This window comes from Megalopta genalis, chromosome 1, assembly GCF_051020955.1.
Source record: "Megalopta genalis isolate 19385.01 chromosome 1, iyMegGena1_principal, whole genome shotgun sequence".
In the NCBI taxonomy this organism is placed as follows: domain Eukaryota; kingdom Metazoa; phylum Arthropoda; class Insecta; order Hymenoptera; family Halictidae; genus Megalopta; species Megalopta genalis.
This window is the reverse complement of record NC_135013.1, coordinates 32623146-32644577: the sequence shown is the minus strand read 5'-3', so window position 1 is coordinate 32644577 and position 21432 is coordinate 32623146. Positions and strand designations below refer to the sequence as shown.

The 21432-nt window shown below is 44.0% G+C and overlaps 1 protein-coding gene across 24 annotated transcripts in view; it reads right to left on the bottom strand.

The window, feature by feature from the left end:
- The window catches only part of cac (calcium voltage-gated channel subunit cacophony), a 248293-nt gene that overhangs the window by 65937 nt on the left and 160924 nt on the right, over positions 1-21432 (bottom strand). For 20 of the 24 annotated variants that reach the window (XR_013034615.1, XM_076525756.1, XM_076525755.1 and 17 more), the window contains 9 exons: positions 21097-21211; positions 19357-19751; positions 11862-11965; positions 10589-10744; positions 9360-9580; positions 7423-7526; positions 2585-2700; positions 2317-2376; positions 2121-2222 (listed from right to left, as the gene is read on the bottom strand). Coding sequence is in view for 23 of the 24 variants with exons in the window: in XM_076525756.1 (XP_076381871.1) it covers positions 2121-2222; positions 2317-2376; positions 2585-2700; positions 7423-7526; positions 9360-9580; positions 10589-10744; positions 11862-11965; positions 19357-19751; positions 21097-21211 (1373 nt within the window). In the remaining variant the exon portion in view is untranslated. Of the gene's footprint in view, positions 1-2120; positions 2223-2316; positions 2377-2584; positions 2701-6007; positions 6124-7422; positions 7527-9359; positions 9581-10588; positions 10745-11861; positions 11966-16221; positions 16323-19356; positions 19752-21096; positions 21212-21432 lie in introns of those variants that run through there. The other 4 variants (XM_076525766.1, XM_076525764.1, XM_076525751.1 and 1 more) reach the window with 4 other exon arrangements.

Genomic DNA, 21432 nt, shown 5'->3' with positions numbered 1-21432 from the left:
ACACAAGAGTACACACGAAAAAACACACACGGAGAAACAACTGCAGAAATAATGTTACGAGTACGCAGCCTTTATCGCGCCGCTGATCGAGTGTGTCGGCTGCGCTCACGGTTCGTAGTTACCTTTCAGGATTTTCTTTGGCTCTGAAACAAGCGGAATCAGATCGTTCTCTCTCCTATGGGCCACCGGATTACGGAGCCGGTGGCCTCGCGAGCGACACTTCCATTAATACCTGTTAATCGCGCTAACGGATGGATCTTTCTGCTAAATAAAAATTCTGTGCATCTGTTAGAAGCAGTGAGAGATCCATTTTAGAATTTTTTCCTTTCTTTAATCGTGTTTTAGCAGGCAGAAGGTAACGCGATTCGATGCTTCTCTGTTTTTACAATTTTTCTGGTATTTGAAATTTCGATTATCTATTTCTGTAGTAAATTTATAAAATATGCAATCTGCTAGTAATTGGACTGCGGATATTTCTGCTGAGTAAGTGTTGTCTGATGCAACTAGTAAGAACTATTTTAGAATTTTTTCCTTTCTTTAATCGTTTTAGCAGGTCGAAGGTAACGCGATTCGATGCTTCTCTGTTTTTACAATTTTTCTGGTATTTGAAATTTCGATTATCTATTTCTGTAGTAAATTTATAAAATATGCAATCTGCTAGTAATTGGACTGCGGATATTTCTGCTGAGTAAATGTTGTCTGATGGAACTAGTAAGAACTATTTTAGAATTTTTTCCTTTCTTTAATCGTTTTAGCAGGTCGAAGGTAACGCGAATCGACGCTTTTCTGTTTTTACAATTTTTCTGGTATTTGAAATTTCGATTATCTATTTCTGTAGTAAATTTATAAAATATGCAATCTGCTAGTAATTGGACTGCGAATATTTCTGCTGAGTAAGTGTTGTCTGATGCAACTAGTAAGAACTATTTTAGAATTTTTTCCTTTCTTTAATCGTTTTAGCAGGTCGAAGGTAACGTGAATCGACGCTTTTCTGTTTTTACAATTTTTCTGGTATTTGAAATTTCGATTATCTATTTCTGTAGTAAATTTATAAAATATGCAATCTGCTAGTAATTGGACTGCGGATATTTCTGCTGAGTAAATGTTGTCTGATGCAACTAGTAAGAACTATTTTAGAATTTTTTCCTTTCTTTAATCGTTTTAGCAGGTCGAAGGTAACGCGATTCGATGCTTCTCTGTTTTTACAATTTTTCTGGTATTTGAAATTTCGATTATATATTTCTGTAGTAAATTTATAAAATATGCAATCTGCTAGTAATTGGACTGCGGATATTTCTGCTGAGTAAATGTTGTCTGATGCGACTAGTAAGAACTATTTTAGAATTTTTTCCTTCCACTAATCATTTTAGCAGGTCGAAGGTAACGCGAATCGACACTTTTCTGTTCTTCCAATTTTTCTGCTATTTGAAATTTCAATTACCTATTTCTGCAGTAAATTTATAAAATACTCAGTCTACTAATAATTGAACTGCAGATATATTTCTGCTGAGTAAATATTGTCTGATGCAGCTAGTAAGAACTATTTTAGAATTTCTTCCTTCCTCTAATCATCTTAGTAAAACCAAAGCCATGGATTCGCAGTTTCCTATTTCTACAATGTTTTACTCCTTCCAATCGGAGCTACCAATTTCTTAATTAAATGGACAAAAAGCGCAGTATCCTAATAACTGGACTAACTGATCGATCATTGCGCAACGAATGCTTTTTCTCTTCGACAATCATTATACTACCCTATCCGCATCTCTGCTAATAGAAAAACCAACGAGTTTTATCACTGAGAGAATCGTTTCCTCTGTCACAATAATTTTAGCAAACGACGGTAATACATCGACGTTCTTAAATTCTTCATTCTGGTTTCCCTGCCTCGCGCTTCATCTTCTCAGCAACAAATGAAAAACTCCGCGGTCTACCAACGTCCTCAAAAAATAGTGTCGCTCGCCAGGCCACACATCAAAGGTGATTCACCTGTGACGCTGACAAAACGAGAATATAAAAGCAAGAAGGTGAGGTAACGTGATCTTTCGTCGAGTCGCAGGACTATTATTGAAAACAGTCGAATTTACGGGGAACCCGGCTCTTCGGGAAAGAACGCAACTCACCGTCGTCCTGGTCGTCATCACCTTCCTCTTCCTCCGTGTCCGTGCTTCTGCTTTTCCCGAGGTTCTTCATCCTCTTTTTCTTCGCAGCGGCTCGTCTCCTTCCTACAAGCAAACAAGTCTCGTCGATCAGGACAATCTCTACCGAAAAAAAACCAAAAGAAAAAAATGAAATCAAACTATTTATCCGCGTACGAACCTTCTAATATGTGCAGCTTCTGCTCTTCCGTGGTCCTCTCTTCAGCGAGTATTACCTCCTCTGAAAAGGCGAAGGCGAGAGTTGAGTGATCGACGTCGCCGATGGAGCGGGCATGCATCGGGAACCGGGGCGGGGGACAAAGAGAAGCCAGGGCGATTCTATTCTCTAGCTTAAGGGGACAGCCCGAAGGGCGTATATAGGGCCGACGCGAGCGGTCTCGCGATCGATAGACGATCGAGGCTGCCCGCGCTGGTGTTAGAGGTCTAACCTGCTTTGCAGATCCAATTCAGGTAACAGTTCAGTTCACGCTCGAGCTGCTGCTGTCTTCGCAACTTCAGGAAGGACTGCCGGTTCTCCACCTTCTCTCTCTCCTTCGCAAACTCTCTACAAGCGTTACAGAGACATGATAGGCCGGTTACTTGGGCGGACAGCACATCTGCCCTCCACCCTTCTCGAGGGAGCCTCGCTGATATTTTTTCCCGAAATTCCGTGCAAGGTAAATGTACCCGTTATGGAACGCTTGATAATACGATTGTCACCGATTTAATTACAGAGCTTGAAGTGTTCGTTGTCGATCGACGTTTCTGGCGCAACGGATTTCGAAAGATTTATTTTAAAAAAATGCGTAAAAGATAATACGAGTAAAATATTGGGTTGGCAACTAATAATAATAATAATAATACTATTATATAATAATAATAATAATAATATTAATAATAATTTTATATAATAATAATAATAATAATTTTATAATATAACATTTACAGATATCATAAAAATGGGAGCGAGTTACATCTATAACTGAAATCGGCAATTACTTAGTTGCCAACCCAATAGTAAAGTACGAACATCTTATCGCACATCAATTATAATCGAGCGTTTAAAATGCCTGTTCCAAGAAAGGAACATCGATTATGAAACACGATTGCCCGCTGTTCCATAAATCGGGACAGGTTCATAGAAAATCTCGTATTCGAACGGACATTCTTTTTTCGCAGTCGATTGTTACATAACGGTATTCGCGCGAGGTGAATTTATCCGTCGATTTCTTATTGTTTCCGTCACCGTTCCAGGAAAGGGGTCACACGACTGACCCCCCGAGTGTTTCATAACAGGTACGTTTACCTTAATCCGTCCGTGGAAGTTGCGAGGATATCGGTCGCGCAATTTTCCCCGCGTGGAAAAAAAAACCGACTTTCACAGAGTTACGCGAGGCTCCCTCCCGAAGTCCTCGCGCGCGGATACGGAGCGTATCCGCGCGGGATCTTTACTCTAGCGAGCGCTCTATCGGGATATTCGTTTGCTGGCATTTGCGCGCGGATCGTCTACGCGCGCTATCGCCGCTGGAGATACGATACGTCTGGGACCAAGTGAGGACGAAAAACTCGGAGAGATTGCTGGCGCTACGAGCGAGGAAAGCACGGCTTTACCGGTGGCGACTAGCGTTTACCCAGCTACACGATTCTCTTCACCGGCGCGTCCGTGTTTGCTCGGGGTGCTCCAGAAACTCTCCCGCCACAAAGGCAGTCGAGTCTCTCCGTGAAAGAACGAGACGAAAACGTGGATGCTTCCGAGATAATTGACTTCGAACGTTGCGCGTGCGTCGACAACGTTCCGACCAGCTTCTTTCGCGTGCAATTCGACGGCTTCTGTTCTTGTTACAGTAGTGTCTCCCTAAGTGACGCTCGGATTGTCCATAAAATTGGACAATTTGGGAAGAGGAGATACGATTATTCGAGCCTTGCGATTTATTATTATGGTTATAGATTGTCAATAATTATAAAAACGGCGCGGATAATTATATATATAATATTATATATAATTATATATATATAATATTATATATATAATATATAATATAATATTATATATAATTAATATATATATATATAATTATATATATATATATATATATATATATATATATATATAAGCGTCAATAATTATAAAAACGGAAAAGGCGCGAATAATCGTATCTCCTCTTCCCAAATTGTCCAATTTTATGCACAATTTGGGCGACAATTAGGGAGACGTTACTGTATTTCGGAGCAGCGTTTTCGTATATTTCGTTGCACTTCGTTTATCGACTCGCAGCAATCATAGATTTACTTTCGAGATAGGCTTTGATTCGAATTTAAATCGTGACAGCGTTGTACAGTGGCCCACGAAAGTGTTCGTGCACTTTTGAAAACGCGATTACTTTTTGAAAGCTGAACTAAATGACTTAAACTTGTTTTTTTTTAATGACAGAGGGATTGGTCTACTAGACGATGGCTGAGAAGCTTCTCTTTAATTTTACTATTGCTTGGAATGAAAAAATCAAATAATTAATCCTTTGCACTCGAATGATGACTCTAAGGCACCACTAAAATTAGTTAATATTAACCACTTTTTATATTAACGGAGTTTAAATCTAAAAAATCGTTAAAAGTGTAACTGTCATCACAAGTCATCGCAAGACTCAGTTTCATATGCATAAAATGCACTTCGTCGTATAAAATAGAAATACCATAAGTCAGAAAAATATTATTTTAGATTCACGGTTAAATTGGCTTCGAGTGCAAAGGGTTAATTAAATAATTTCGATGAAGTTTTCAACATGCGTATAAGTTATCGAGATCTACGGAAGACATTTTTAAAATTTTATAGGTTCGGATAGAAAAGTTTAAAACGAGAGATCTTTATTTCTTTGTCATTCCAAGTAATAGCAAAATTTAAAAAAAAGAAGGTATTTCAGTCATCGTCTAAAAGACTATTTTCTCTGTCATCTAAAAACCGATTCAAGTCATTCAGTTCAGTTTTAAAATAGTTATTTCGTTTTAAGAGGTGTACGAACGCTTTCGTGGGCCACTGTGCACAGTCGAATGATCTCGGAAAGGTAGAATCCTGCAACAGATAATTTACCTCGCGTTTTCAATTCACATGGATTCACGCGGAATCGTCTCCTCTGTATTCTAGCAGGATTTATCGAGCACGGTTTGAGAAATTAATGGAAAAGCAGCTATCGTTTGCGAATCGAATCGCAATTTCTCGCGAAGGAGCACTGCCGATCGCAGCGGTACGTTCGCGCAGGATGTCCAGCGATAAAAGAAGCCGATGAAAGCACGCTCGAGCCAATATAGAGAGTCCCAAAAATGTCTCGCAATCCGGAAATGGCGGGTTCCTCGGATCATTTGAAGCAACTTCTTCCTTTACAAAAATGTTCTCCGAGCCACCGTTAACGAGTTATTAACCAAAAACAGTGACCAATAAGAATCGAGTACGGCTGACGCGAGGCGGCCCAGCCAACCAGCGCGCGAAGCCCAGTTCCGCTCATTGGCTCGGTCGCCTCGCGCCAGCCGAGCTCGCCTCTCATTGGTCACTGTTTTTCGTTAATAACTCGCTACCGGTGCCTCGGAGAAAATTTTTGTAAAGGAAAAAGTTGCTTCAAACGACCCGAGGAACCCACCACTTTCGAATTGCGAGACATTTTTGGGACACCCTGTATATTTCGCGGGAAATATATTCTGAATAGTTCCGGAACGTTGACTCGGAGGAGAAGTTCGCGACGTCGGCGACGTTCGTATGAAATTCTTGGATCGGTTTGTTCGCGGGACACCCGGTGCATGGTCGGAGAATCGTCTCTGGATGCGGACAAACAACGGGCTACCGGGGCGACAAACTCGAGGGAAAAGATCGATCGTTTCGAGACCTGCTTGAGTGATCCACTTTAAGTAGGCACTGAACGCAGTCGTGAACAGATGTTTTCTCTTTGTTTTCTGATAAGCCGCCCGCCTCTCGACGCGTGTTCGTTCGTTAGAAAACTCCCTGACGGAAAAAGAAAGAAATACAGATCGGCCGGGTAAGGGGGGAGGGGTAGGGGGTGGCCCGAGAAATCGTGGGCGGAGGTCCTGGGAAACACGTCGCGATGCAGACCAGCAGGAACTACTTGTATCCCGTTTCTCGAGGAACGAGCTGAAATCCGCGCTCGAAACGGTCCCGAAAATACCGGGTTGCAACGTGCATTCGTTCCGTTTCTTCTCGACCGCATTAAAAGCACGAGACTGCAGATATTTTTGGAACATTACAATTGTCCGCGGTAATCGCGAGACGCGGCAGCTGATTACGCGGTTCATTTGTTCTTTCGACACTTTCTCGGTCGCGCCAAAATCGCAAATATTTCACGAAATTGAATTATTTCGTTCGATTAAATTTGAGTTCTAAAGCACAGTTGCATCGGTTATCTTTTTCAGCATTCTTACGTCTTGCGAATCTTGATGTAATTAAGAAATCATAATGGTTTAGTGCAAGAATTAATTTTTAGAAATTAAGTTTTATATAATTCTGTCAGCTAAGTATCGGTGATGATATGCTTTATTATTAATATCAATAGGATAAACTGTGTTAATAATATAATTATGACAAAATATTTTTAAAAATTGGGCTGAATCGATTTTGATAGTTCAAACTTGCAGGTGAAGTTTTTAATACCGAACCAACCGAGTTCTAAAAAATGACTAAAGCGCGTCACTTTATGAGAACGACTATAAACTGGATTTATTCAGAGTTTTCATCATTTTCAATTAACAATGTACGCTTGGACAAAGGAGTTTGCACCTCGATTTAATACGATTCATATTTCACAATTCTGCTAATAGATCTTTCCGGTAAAAAACTACATAAATGAATCAATTCTCCAACGCTGCTACGTTTCGCATCTATTTCGTATTTCATCATAAACGCGTAACATCTGCAGTCTAGTCGCGATCCCTAACATTCCAGCTAAAAAATCCAGATAAAACATTCCGGCACATTGCACCAAATACTGCTACCAGAACTGTCCAGCACAGACGCGATTCGGACAGTTCCGAACAAAAACATTCGGAATCGACGGCAGTCGAATGCCAAGAGAAGAATATCCGAACGTATCGGATCAATTTATCGTATCGTACATCTTCTATCGAATCCGGTAACTACCGAGTGCTATACAAATTGAAAACAAGGATCGCTGGCTGGGCTGCATCGGCAATAAAAATGCGGCGGATCGAGGGGTGGGAGAACGGTTGGATATCGCGCGTCTCGAACTTTTTTCATTTGGATCGGACAGGCTGAATGGAGAATACTCACCCGCTCAGAACACCGAGAACTAAGTTCAGCATGAAGAATGAGCCAAGGACGATCAATGGTATAAAGTAAATCCAGTTGTACGTGCTGCCAAGAGCGTCGTTTGTCTGCAAAATTTCACCAGAGCCGCGTGAAGCCCGTATCTAGACGCGTCGACGCCGACGATCGGGGTCACGGGTCACACCGGCGTGATTTACGCGCGGATCCCTAGATCGTTTCGCTTTCTTTTTTTCTTTTTTTCTTTGCCGGAAACGGCGGCAGGCGAGAGACGCGATTCGATGAGGATCGCTCGTTTTCTCCGAGCTGTGATCCCGTTCCCGCGCCGTTCAAAGGCTCGTTCCGTCGCGTGCCGCCGTTTCCCTTGGGATGCGCCATCGATGCGATCATTACGTATTCGCGATCGTATCGGCGCGCGATCGGAACCGGAAGAGAATCGATCTGTCGGCGAGAGCATCGCCGGAGCTGTTGTTCTCTTCGGATTCCGAGGGAACGAAGCGCAGAAAGGTCTATGTATATGCATATCCCTGCGTTCGCGTGCGCGCGACCGTCCACGAGTATGCGAACACCGCGCGTGCAGGTCACGGAATGATTTTGTTACTGTAACGAAAGATTTTTCGCGAGCTTTGCGTAGATTCTGTGTTCGCGTGTACACGTATGCGACAAAGAGAGACAGAGAGAGAAGAAAACGAGTGAACGACGGGATGTGCAGTGTCCGAAAAAAAACGTGACTCGGGGGTGGCCGGATAATTATGGACGGCGGTTCGCAGACGGCACAGATGCATATATACATATATGTATATGTCATATACACGGTAAACACCAAGATTTGCAAAGAGGGCTGAAACTGACAGTGTTATACTGAGCAAGGTGAACATATACGTCAGTGTTAGAGCTGTTAAACATCTTGCAAGCGCTTCTCTTCTTCGTCCCAGTGTACGAACAAGAAACGACGGAAGCCAAACTGTCATCGGCCAAACACAGATAGGTAAAGATAGGTAAAGAGAGATAGACAGACAGATAGATAGATAAATAGATAGATAGATAGATAGATAGATAGATAGATAGATAGACAGACAGATACATAGATGGATAGATAGATAGATAGATAGATAGGGAGATAAAGAAAGGGAGAGACAGATAGATAGATAGATAGATAGAGAGATAAAGAAAGAGAGAGACGGATAGATAGATAGATAGATAGATAGGGAGATAAAGAAAGGGAGAGACAGATAGATATATAGATAGATAGAGAGATCAAGAAAGAGAGAAACGGATAGATAGATAGATAGATAGATAGGGAGATAAAGAAAGGGAGAGACAGATAGATAGATAGACAGATAGAGAGATAAAGAAAGAGAGAGACGGATAGATAGATAGATAGATAGGGAGATAAAGAATGGGAGAGACAGATAGATATATAGATAGATAGAGAGATCAAGAAAGAGAGAAACGGATAGATAGATAGATAGAGAGACAGATAGACAGATAGATAGGGAGATAAAGAAAGAGAGAGACAAATAGATAGATAGATAGGGAGATAAAGAAAGAAAGAGCGAGAGAGAGAGAGAATAGAACACGACACAGAAATGGTACGAATGGTCGACAGAAACGGTCAGTGTTCACACATTTAGATCGAGAGTATGCGGAGCGGGGGGGGGGGCAGAGTGAAAATGGCACAGGCAAGATCGGACAGGGTACGACATTGAGAAAGAGAGAAAGTGAGAGAAAGATTAATGTTGTTGTCGGGCCGACGACTCTTCGAATCGAACGTACGAAACAGCGAATGAAACATAAAGAAAGACACAGAGAAAGAGAGAAAGAGGAACAGAGAGAAAGAGGAAAAGAGAGAGAAAGAAAGGGATAGAGAGAGAGAGCGAAAGAGTGAAAGAGTGAAAGATCATCCGTTCATTTAACACTGAAGGACATATCTCTTGCTTTACCCAGTACAATATGGCAGTCCAGCCCTCCATAGTGATGCACTGGAAGACAGTGAGCATGGCGAATCCGATGTTGTCGAAGCTGGTGATGCCGAAGTTTGGTCCCTCCCAGTGATCCATGCACGTCGAGACGTTTGCGTCGCACACGTGGGCCCCGAACGGCGCCTCGGATTTGTTGTCCGTGTTACACGGGCTCGCCTGTTCGCCCTCCTTCACGATAAAATCTACAAACAGAACCCTCGTCAGTGTCCGTTCGCCGAAAATTCGTCGCGAACGCTCCCGGACTTTCTCGTAGGGCACGTTCGACACGATTGCTCCTCCCCCCCGGACAACGATTCTCGCGCAAACGAGCTTCTAATTTGCAGGTGCGAACCGTAAATCGCGCGGTGCTAATTCACTTTGCAGCCATTCGAATCTGAAACTTGTTGCGCGTCGCCACGGAAAGAAACCGCGAAAATTAACCCTTTCGAGACTATTCGATCCGTCGTTGGACTGCGACGTGTGCGACGCGCGACTCGCGACAGAGATTTTTAGCGTTAATCTGTTAATTGTGGAGATTATATTATATTATATTATATTATATTATATTATATTATATTATATTATATTATATTATATTTCGTTCTTTTAAATCGGAATAAGATTCTATTCTCTCGTCATCGATATTTACGCGTTCAGTAATATAATATTTCTTCTTCTTCTTCTTCTTGCATGCAAAAAGACCAGTGTCTTATTCGTTCTTTAAATTAAAGCCACAGTTATATTAGGCAGTATTCAATAGCTCAATTTGTAATAGTGTAATAGTTACTATTACAAATTGAGCAAGTAAACTATTGAGCAACTATTACAAGTTGATGGTACGCAAGGGGACTTTCAAAAGCGAACAACTTTTGACAAATTGCACCGAATCAGTTGAATTTTGCGAAATGTCAGAACAAGAAAGGACCAAGAAAATTAAATTCTAAAAGAATTTAGAAATAGAAATATACGAAGGAGAAGAATACAGAAATATACGAACATGACATTTTTTAACAAACACAAGCTCATTGTACAAGTTCGTGTTAAAATACCACTAAAACTATAAAAGTGTTGCTTCGAGTCTACGTTACAAGACGAATCGTCACAGCCATCTCGAAAGGGTCGAAGTGCACTATCGCGATTCACAGGCTGCACCGTGCAAGGTGCAGGGCGCCCAGGGTGCGAAGGGGGAACGCGGTGTCGCGTGTACTCACGGATATCCCTGATGCTGTAACACGTTTTGTGCAGGGTTCCCGAATAAAACTCGAGGCCGATGATGGCGAATATCACGATGGCGAAGAGCACCAGCAGGCCGATCTGCAGAAGCGGGGCCATCGCCTTGATGATAGACTTGAGCACCACCTGGAGACCTGTTCGCAAAAAGTTGCCGAGGAGTAATTAGGCCCTACCACCGCCCGTCTTCGAGCGATTATCGCGCGTACTATCGAATCGATTTTCTCCCCGTAGGAACAGTATATAGTATATCCCGTCCCGGATTCTTTATCCCGGTTCACCGTTTTTCCTCGCCGTCGCTGCTCGGGGAAATCGCGCTCGCGAGCACACCGCGCTTCTCAACCGCGTTCCAACGCGACGTCGTCGTCGTCGTGATCGTCGCTTTTACCGTATCATCCATTGGCGTAATTTCAGCGACTTTAGATCCGCGAATTTTTGACAGGTCGAAGACGATCGCGAACGATCCGGCGGCCAAACAATTGGGATACTTCGTCGGTTACAATGGACACAGCATACAGCACTCTCAAAATGTATATCTATTTGGGTGGTGCTACATAAAAACAACATAATCGTTCTAACGTTGCAAGGCATCTACGTGTATAGATATATATGTATGTATGTAGAATAATATATAGATAATATAGATATATATGTATATATAGAGAGATATAGAAATATATATATACTTGCAATAAACTTACTACCACTGATAACTACGAAACTTCGACGCCCGGAACAACGCGATCGACACGCGAAACGCGAGCGTTCCGAGGCGACAAGACAGCGGATCCAGTCGATCCACGAAGTATCCGAATCCCCGGACCCGCCGGAAGGTTCTCCGATTCACGCCGAGCGCGTTCCTCGAGCACCGAACCTTTCGTTTTCTCTTTCATTTTCCATCGGCTTCGCCGTCTCTTCTCTTTCCTGCCTTTCGGCCGCCGATTTATATATTATATACATTTATATATATATATATATTCCCGATCGTTCCCCCATGTCAATCCCCGAGCTTTTTCTTACATCCCACTCTCCCTTCCTTCATCACCCATCGATCTCGGCGATCCTCGTCGACATCGCCGAGCGAACGGAACGAGTCAGCGCGCGCGTAATCGCGGCGGTGATCGGAAGAGGAGAAACGAGAAGAGACGAGGCATCGATTAAATAATTGTATGTATATATATATCGGTAATATTGCGTTATATCCCGATCGTTTCGGCTGGATTCGACGGCCGATTGTATTGAAACGCTACTCACTCGGTATGCCGGAGACAAGTTTGAGCGGTCGCAACACGCGTATCGCACGCAACGTGCGCAGATCCATATCCAAGTCTATGCCTTGCGAGAACGCCGTGATGAACCTGCCCCAAAACACACACACCCCGCCACACTTTACTACTTACTACTCTATTACACTAATACTCACGCTACTTAAGTACTTAAGCTACACAACTATGTGGTTAACTAGCGTACTATCGCCTAAACCCGGAGGAGTTCTGGATGGGAAGAGAGAGAGTGAGAGATAGAGAGAGAGACTGAGTGAGAGAGAGAGAGAGAGTAATAGTAAGAGAGAGAGAGAGAGAGAGAGAGAGAGGACAGAGAGAGAAAGAGAGAAAGTTATAGAAGGCGGGGAGAGACAGCGAGGTTGATCATTTCTCCCTAATTCGCGCTCAAATTGAACACAAAAATGAACGATTTTCGGGAGAGAAGATTCGATTGTTCGAGCCTCGCGTCTCGATTTTATACCTGTTCACTGAATCGGCGACTGTAAAAACGAACCAGAATGCTCGAATAATCGCATCTGCTCTTCCCAGATAGTCCATTTCTGTGCGCAATCAGAACGCAAATTAAAGGAGAAACTACTGTAGATAGACGCGCGTTCGATCGAAGCGTGAAATATCCTGGAATAACGTTGAAACAAAGTCGCGTCTCGAGTCGATCGCGAGTCAAATCGCGCACCCAATCAACCGTCGATCATTTCGGCAACTCGCGGAACCACGAATCGTCATTCGTGCTTCTTCGCTGGTCTCGCACGGAAATGCGGACGAGATGATATTCCACGCTTCGATCGCGCAGCTGTAAAGACAGAGTTTCTATTCGGATCGAAGCTGGTCCGTGGGACCGCTGTCTTCGTTCCTCTTTCGCTATCGTCGCTGCGAACAGCGTCGTTCAAAACTTGCGGATCTATGCTAGAACGACGATCGAAATCCGCTACGTCTTCTTCGGTTCTAGGCTACGTCGCTGAGCATCGGCGAGGGGTGGATAAGGCAACTGCTCGGTTTCCAACAACGCTGTACTTCTCTACATTCCCAGGTTGTTCGCAGACTATGCCAGCCGGACAGGGGTCTCGCTCTAAGCGGCTAAACGCTGCTGGCTGCGCGGCCAGATTCGGGCGATCGTCCGCCGCGATCGACCGTTCGATCGACCGCCGAAGTCCGGCCCACCGGCTGGATTCCGAAGACAATGGGGGCCCGGGGACACCGCGGGCCGTTCTTCGGATCGGCTCATCGAATCGGCGCGTCGCCGGATCGAACGTCGAACTGGCCGCTGAGAGGGGCCGGAACGATCTCGGAGGGAATCAATTGTCAGGGGGGCGGTCGTCTAAAAGAGCGTCTGCATCGGGACACACACGGGGGAAGGAAGTTCACACTCGCATCTCAGACCTTCGGTTGTCGTCCGGGTGGACGACCGATCGCTCCTTCGGAATCGGTGACGGAATCGGTGACTAGTTGGATTTGACTAATTGGATCGGTCGAGCGTCGATTTAATCGGCCGATGTCCGAGCGCGAGTTGGCCAAGATCTTCAGCTGAGGTGTCTTCGATTTTAACGACGCGGGAAAGAGACGCGTTCAAGAGCGAAATAGTCGACGCGGATATGGTCCTTTTTCTTCGCGCTTTTTTCTCGCATCTACGATGAGAACAACAATATATATGTATATGTGTCGCAGCTGAATATCTCAGCCGACTCGTCCAAGCACGGTTTTTAAGCATTCTCGTGCCTTCGATGTTTTCTGCAACGGCCAATTTCTGTCGAAGCGAGCCCGATTATGATGGTTGCACAGTGGCGGCGAGGTTCGATTCGAATTGAAATTAATTCGACGTGCAACACCGAGATCTGTTGTCGATGCGATCTTGTCCGGGAAATGGAAGATCCGCGGGGAACGTTGAGAACGCGCGAGAACCGTGACGAGACGGGATAAGTGCGGGAGACATCGAACCCGGTTCGGTTCGTTTTCGGTTATCCAGATCGCGAGAGCACGCTGAAATGGTTTCCCACTGTGCGAACGATCGATCGGACCGCGCGAACGGAACGGTAAAAAACAACAACGAAGGATTAACGTGATTCCCACGATTAGAAAATCCCCCGGAGAAACGAGACCCGTGGGTTCCACCGAGGGGAAAATGGTTCGAAGGATTTCGAATCACTTCCGGTGATCACGAGTTTCCTCCCGCGCGGCCGCACACTCGCATACATGTCACACGAGATAGTCTGTCGAAGGTGAGAGATGGACAGAGAGAGAGAAAGAGAGAGAAAGAGAGAGAGAGAGAAAGATAGAAGCTTCGAGGATCGATAGTGAAAGGGAAGTTGGTGAGAAAGAGAGACAGAGTGACAGAAAGTGAGATGGAGAGAGAAATAGAGAGAGAGAGTGAGAGAGAGAGAGAGAGGATACCTCGGTGAGATCTACGATTCCGAGGGACGATGACACGGTCTCTCGAGGGCGTCTAAAGGTACGACTCTCTAGCAAACACGAGCTCGCTCGAATACGTTACTGCTCTAGAACACCTAGTACCTATTTACCAATTTATTAGTCAATTCTATCAAACAGTGACTGTAGCTAAAGATAGAGACTGCTAAGTATAGAGACACCCGCAGGCCGGTAAGTCGTTGTGTGGTCGTTTCGTGTCAGCGTGCGAACAACAATCGACGGCGGTGAACAAAATCGTTTTCCTCGAGAGAGAGAGAAAGAGACAGAGAGAAAGAGAGAGAAAGAGAGAAATATTAAGAAAGAGAGAAAGAAAGAGAGAGAGAGAAATAGAGTCAAAGACAGAGCGAGAAAGAGAGAAAGAGAGAAGGAGAATAGTTAGAGAGATGAGAGAATGCTACTCAAGTCGTTTCCAATTTGTTCTCCCGTGTTTGAACGCCTTCATTTTCTCAGTTCTGATTCCATGTACGAATCGACGAAACGGAAGAGATCGCGTATGGAAAAGCGAAATCAAGTATATCGTTTTTTGTTCGTATACTTTTTCTTTTCTCCCCGATGATAGATCGTCGGTTGCCTCGACGATTCGACGTGTGAATGAATGACTGCTGTGTGCGTGTGTGTGGATGGATGTAGCGTGTGTGCGTGTGCGTGTGTGTGTATGTATGTGCTTGTGTGTTGTGTATGCGTGTCTGATCTCGACTCCGGAAGTCTCTAAATAATGAACAACGTGTGCATTAAAACTGAACAAAAATGACAGAAGATAGAACAAGTAAACGCAATGGAACACTTTCTAGCGACTAGTTCACGCAAGTCCTCTATAGAGGCGGTAGAATATATATAATATATATATGTAGAGTATATAATTACGCATAGATATATATTATATGTATATGTATGTATATATATATGTATAATAGACACTCGAATTACGCAAACACGTAGACACAGAATGTAATAATATAAAATATAGATATATCATGTATCAAGTAATATATCGATCATCAACTGTCAACGATCATCTAGCGTCAATCAACTGATCTAATACACCCATAGCCTCTAAGTATAGTAAACGGTGGTAATCAAATCAACGTAAGGGACAAACTCGACAAACCAAATCCACAAGATAAATAATCGTACGAATCGCTCCAGACAAAAAAAAGAGACAGAAAAAGAAAAATCAAACGAACTAAAAACGGAACTAAAAAGGAACTAAAAAGGACAGAGAGAACTGAAGCGGAGCATTAATAACGATTAAGAGGCAGAGATAAATAGATGAAAGTATGTGTCAGAAGTATTATACTGAGATAGAGATAGAGATAGAGAGAGAGAGAGAGAAAGAGAGAGAGAAAGAGCCTAGAGAGAGAGAAAGAGCCTAGAGAGAGAGAGAAAGAGCCTAGAGAGAGAGAGAAAGAGCCTAGAGAGAGAGAGAGAGAGAGAGAGAAATAAAGAAAGAGAAAGAGAAAATGTAATTAAAGAGTTAGCTCGATGCTCTGTATCTCGGAGCTAAAAACGTCGACCCAAACCAACGTGTCAACTAAAGCGAGAGAGAGAGAGAGAGAGAGAGAGAGAGAGAGTTATTTCAGACAGACAGAGATAGAGATAGAAAGAGAGACAGATACAGTTTAAAAAGACAGACAGACAGACAGAGAAAAGAGAAACTAAATGGTCGACGAACTAAGTGTGACTTGGTTTCTTAATCAAGGAACAGTTTTAAACTAAGGAGACTAGTCGAACGCACACAAAAAACTGCCAGGGAAACAACTGCCAGGGGGTGTTAATATAAGGGGGCTTAGATAGTATAGTTTAGATAATCTGCTGCTCGACTGTTCTCTGTTACTGCACTCTGTATATTACTGTTTACTTATTGCGTTCGCATTTTCTGCCGTTCCGCAGGAACTGCGTGACTGACTCACTTGGAATTTTCGAAACCAGCTTTAGCGGTCTGAGGACCCTGAAGGAACGTAGCATACGCAGGTCGACGTCCACGTTTGTTTCGGCGAACACGGTCATCGACCTAATCCAAGGATTACTCTAGAATCTATCTGCTCGGCCTTTGACACCGATCGGCGCGGTTTTTTTTTATTTTTTATTTTTTCCTTAAATCTTAAGCGCCCGCTCGGAGAAACGCCCTTCCGACCCCCTCGATCGATGAACCCTTCCTAATCCGTCGCCTTCTCTGTTACAAACCGTTTCTGCGCCGAGCCTGTTTCGTCGTCCCATTCCGGTTCGGCGTAACGAGACTCGTGGAACATTTCTTTCGGTAACGAGCAACACTCGCGTACACTCTTCTACGATCTCCAAATGATCGGAAATTTATTATTGGAAGAACATAATTTTCTTAATCGCGCGTCTTTGATCGCTGCCCACTGACCCGGCGCTTGACGCGTTCATTATAATGTTTAATTGTTTTCGCACTAAATATCGACTCAATCGCGGCTTCTAAATAAATATAAATATAAATTATATATAATATAATAATAATAATAATTAATGTAATAATAATATAATAGTAAAAAAATATATATAATAATATATAATATATATAATAAATATATATAAATATATATAATATATATAATAAATATATATAAATATATATAATATATATAATAAATATATATAAATATATATAAAAAATAGATATAATATAATAATAATTATACATAATATAATAATTATATTACAAATATTCTATATAAATGTAAAAATAAATAAATCCGGATCGCGGAACGATTTAAAAGCAAAATGTATTTCTGCTTTCTCGATCACGGATTTTCGGACGATCCTGGATCTTACGTCGATCCTCTTCCCCGCGATCTGGTTCTCGCGACGACGATCGAGGAGGAGGACAGGCCTTCCTCCCAGGACAGGATACCTCGCGGCGAACGCGACGTATCGTGGGTGAGGGGGGGTTAGGGCAACGGATTGCTCGATCGCGGGGTTCGTTCACTCCCGAAACAATTAGGCACGGGGGCGCGAAGTTAACTCGTTAGGGAGTCGATCAGACCTGACCGTAACATTCTCCTCGTCCACTGTTTTCCTCTCCAAACGACCGCTTCGCGCAGCGGCAACGTGCGTCGATCGTTAGGGGCTCCGCGATTTATCGGTCGGTAGCGCCCGTCCCGTTCACTGGTAGACGGTCTTTCACGGACGAGATAGACAGACAGGCGTGACAGCGGGGGCAGAGTGATAGAAACGGAGTGATGCGGAGAGATAGAGAGAAAATATAGCGGAGAGCAAGAACGCGGGTCGTTCGTCTGTTCGGAGGAGAAAACGAGGGAGGGAACGAAAGATCGTATAGTCGTGACCACACACGAGAGGGCCCAGCCACGATGAACGGATTCTACGAATTTTCACCGGCGTCCCCTCTGTTTCGATGCTCGCTGCCTGTGGTCCGTGTTCTCCGATCGGCACAAATTCAACACACACGCGCTGCCAGTCGGCGATTCCACGCTCGACGGAATCGCGAAAAAATTCTACGAAATCGCGAGGTTCCGCGGGAACTGCGGCCGAAGAAAAAGTTCCATGGAATTGCGATAAAAGTTCCAGGAAATCGCGGGGGGAAAGTTCTGCGAAATTTTCAACTGCCGGCGCAGTGCTCGTTTCAATTTTAATTAGCGAGAACCGTGCAGATGATCTACGCGGAAGTTTTCGTGATTTCTTGAGACAGCTGACAGGCTGCAGATTCTCCCACATCGGTCGCGATCGGCGATCGTTATCCCGGCGAGACTGTAGCGCGTCTGTTCTGCGACTCTCGAGATCGAGGCGAACACGGAGGATTCTCGCCGACTCGGCCAGCGAGTGTGTCTTCGCTAAAAATCGAGGCTTGCAGGGGTTCGATAACGCAGGTCCCTTCTACCATGACGAACCGCGTGACTGAGAAACCGAATCTCAGTGAACGAGAACGAGTGGAAGATACTTTTCGAGAAGGAGAGACTGAGAGACACATCGGTATACAAGATATGAGATGTACCGGGTGAGCCGCGACCAACAGAGTGTTATCCTCTGGAATTGAAAATAAAAGAGACCGTTCGAGAGAGTCCGTTCGTGGCCGATCCATTATTCATTCTCCCCGGACAATTCCCTTTATCTTCAACCTCGGGAGAAATATTCGAACTGCTCTTCACGACTCACCCTGTACACGTGTGTGCCTATATACAAGGTGTTCGTGCGGTTGCTAGGACTTCGGAAAGCGACCGTTTCACGCTGGAACTGTCGGACAGCTCGAAATTAATTGTTCCCGATTTTTCAATTCAACGATTGCGTTCGTGAGCAAATTTTTAATAGTTCGGTAATCAAGAATACGAAAATGGGAGGTTCCTGAGGTCATTTGAAGCGACTTTTTCCTTTACAGAAATGTTCTCCGAGGCACCGTTAACGAGTTATTAGCGAAAAACGGTGACCAATGAGAGGTGAGCTCGGCCGGCGCGAGGCGGCGCGTGGCAGTCGAGCCAACCAGCGGACGAAGCGCAGTTCCGCCGATTGGCTCGACCGCCTCGCGCCACGAGAGCTCGCCGCTCATTGGTCAGCGTTTTTCGTTAATAACTCGTAAACGAAGCCGCGGATTGCATTTTCGCTGAGGAGAAAGGTGCTTCAAACGATCTCAAGAACCTCCCCGTTTCCGAATTGCGAGACATTTTTTTGGACACGCTGTACAATAGCAAAGATTGCAACAAATAAACGTAACCTCGTCATTATTAAAAAAAACAGTGTATGTCAGTCGCGTTTTGTCCTAGTTTTAGCGTTAACCGGTCAGATTTCCTTTCTCATATTCATTCTCAAATTCAAATCATTGCATCTACTGGAATTACTCCTTCGAGACATCGATGCAGTATAATTGACGATAGAACGTTTAAAGGAGAAGCCTTTCTAATCCAACTTGGAAGAATAATTTCTGGTTGTTTACAAATCGAAAAGGACAAATGGCCGCACGAGCACCTGGTAGTTCTTCATCGGCACGGTATAAAGACAGAGAAGGGAGAAAGAAAGAGGGTCGAAAACAAAAACGTGGGTGGACGCGTAAAAATATTAGAAAATAGTGGTCTCACCCGGTCACCACGACGAAGAAATCCATGATGTTCCAGATGTTGCGCAGATAGGAGCCACGGTGGAGGACGAAGCCAAGGGCGAGGATCTTGAGGCTCGCCTCGACGCAGAAGATCCCGAGGAAGTAGATTTCGGAGGCCTCGAGCTTCTGCGCGAGTATGGTCTTGTCCTGCTTGGGCAGGTGCTCCTCGAGGGCGAGGACCACGCAATTGGCGATGATGGTGAGCAGGACGGCGTACTCGAAGGGCGGCCACTCGATTATGAACCGGGTATGCTTCCGGATGCAGTTATCCTCCGAAAGGATGAACAACGACGTGGTGCCCTTGCCGCCTCCCCCACCGCCACCCGCCCCTCCGCCCTGATCCCGGCCTGGCGCCATGTCCACCAGACCAGGTACCTGTTCACGACCACCAGTTCCTCTTCAGGACATCCCTTCAACCTTTTTATCACACGTTATTTCCCTACACACACCGGGCCAACCCGCGAACAACGTCCTCTGGAGATTCTCCTGGATCCTAAGATCAAAGTACCTATTATGGAACGCTCGTCGATTCTGTTAGAATTAAAAGTGCTCGTTGTTGAATATATTTTTCGTTTCGTCAGCGAAATATTTATATACTTATATTTTATATTTTATATTTTATATTTTATATTTTATATTTTATATTTTATATTTTATATTTTATATTTTATATTTTATATTTTATATTTTATATTTTATATTTTATATTTTATATTTTATATTTTATATTTTATATTTTATATTTTATATTTTATATTTTATATTTTATATTTTATATTTTATATTTTATATTTTATATTTTATATTTTATATTTTATATTTTATATTTTATATTTTATATTTTATATTTTATATTTTATATTTTATATTTTATATTTTATATTTTATATTTTATATTTTATTTATATTTATTTTATATTATTTAGTATTAAAGTTAAAAATTAGTAGTAGTTTAGTATTAGTTAGTATTAGAGTAAAAGTTAGTATTAGTTAAAAAATATGGACAGAATTTTTACATCCATTTTCGTATGTTCTATTTCTTATCGTATTGTCACAACTGAGCGACTCGCGCGATAATAGGTACTTTTACTTTATATATCCTCCCCTTATATATTCTCGCCCTCTTTTTCTGAAAATTTCAGTTGCTTCTGGGGTGGCCTGGTGCAACGACCGCTCGATATGCGCGCGACTTTCGGGCCCCGGGGCATCTTAAGGCCGGCGGCTAGTTATCGAGCGTCCAATCCCGCGCGCGCTCTCCCCACTACTCGCCCGTTTATATTCTATGGCAAGCATGCTTTCGATCGAACGATACTTCTCTGCGAAGGTAATTCGAAGTCGAAATTGCCCAATGCTTCCGTGTCGACTAAAAAAGTCGCATTTATCGCGAGGGTACGCATCGTTACGCGCCGTCGGACTGACGATGCCCGCGAATCGGTTCGAAAAATGAAACGAATCCCGAGACATTTCCGCGAAGCGGAGCTCGCCCCGCGTTTCTGAACGAACGCGAACGTGTTTCCGTGAAGTCTGTGTGTGTGTGTGTGTGGAGTTTAGTCGAGCAGCGCGAGTAGGCCCGCGTCTCGGCGGGCTGATCCCTCGGCGGCGAGCTCGGGGTGAGCTCGTCACGCGTAATTCAGAAGGAGCCGCGTGGGCGAGACGGGGCCGCGAGAAGCCGCAATTAACGAGTATCTCAGACGGAGCTTTTGCAAGCTCCGGCCCTTACCTCCCCTCCAAAGCTAGTCCAGTCACCGAGACCACTCAGTCCGGCCAACCTCGGCCTTCTCCTGAACTGACTCGCGTATCCAGGGTCCCTTTGTGCCGCCTCTTGCGCTGCCAACCTGAAAAGCAAGCAAGAAGAAACGGGTTAGCCGGTTGCCATCGGAGAAACCTCGAAGCAGGTTTTATTCGGGTGTGCGATCGCATCGTCGGCCGCGTTGAATAACAATAATCCGCGGACACGCCGAGCGACGCGTAAAAATCGGCATCGAACAGCGAACGATCGCTGAACGTCGCGCGCGCGAGGGTTAGAAGGGTTAGAAGATCTCGGTGCCGGATCGCG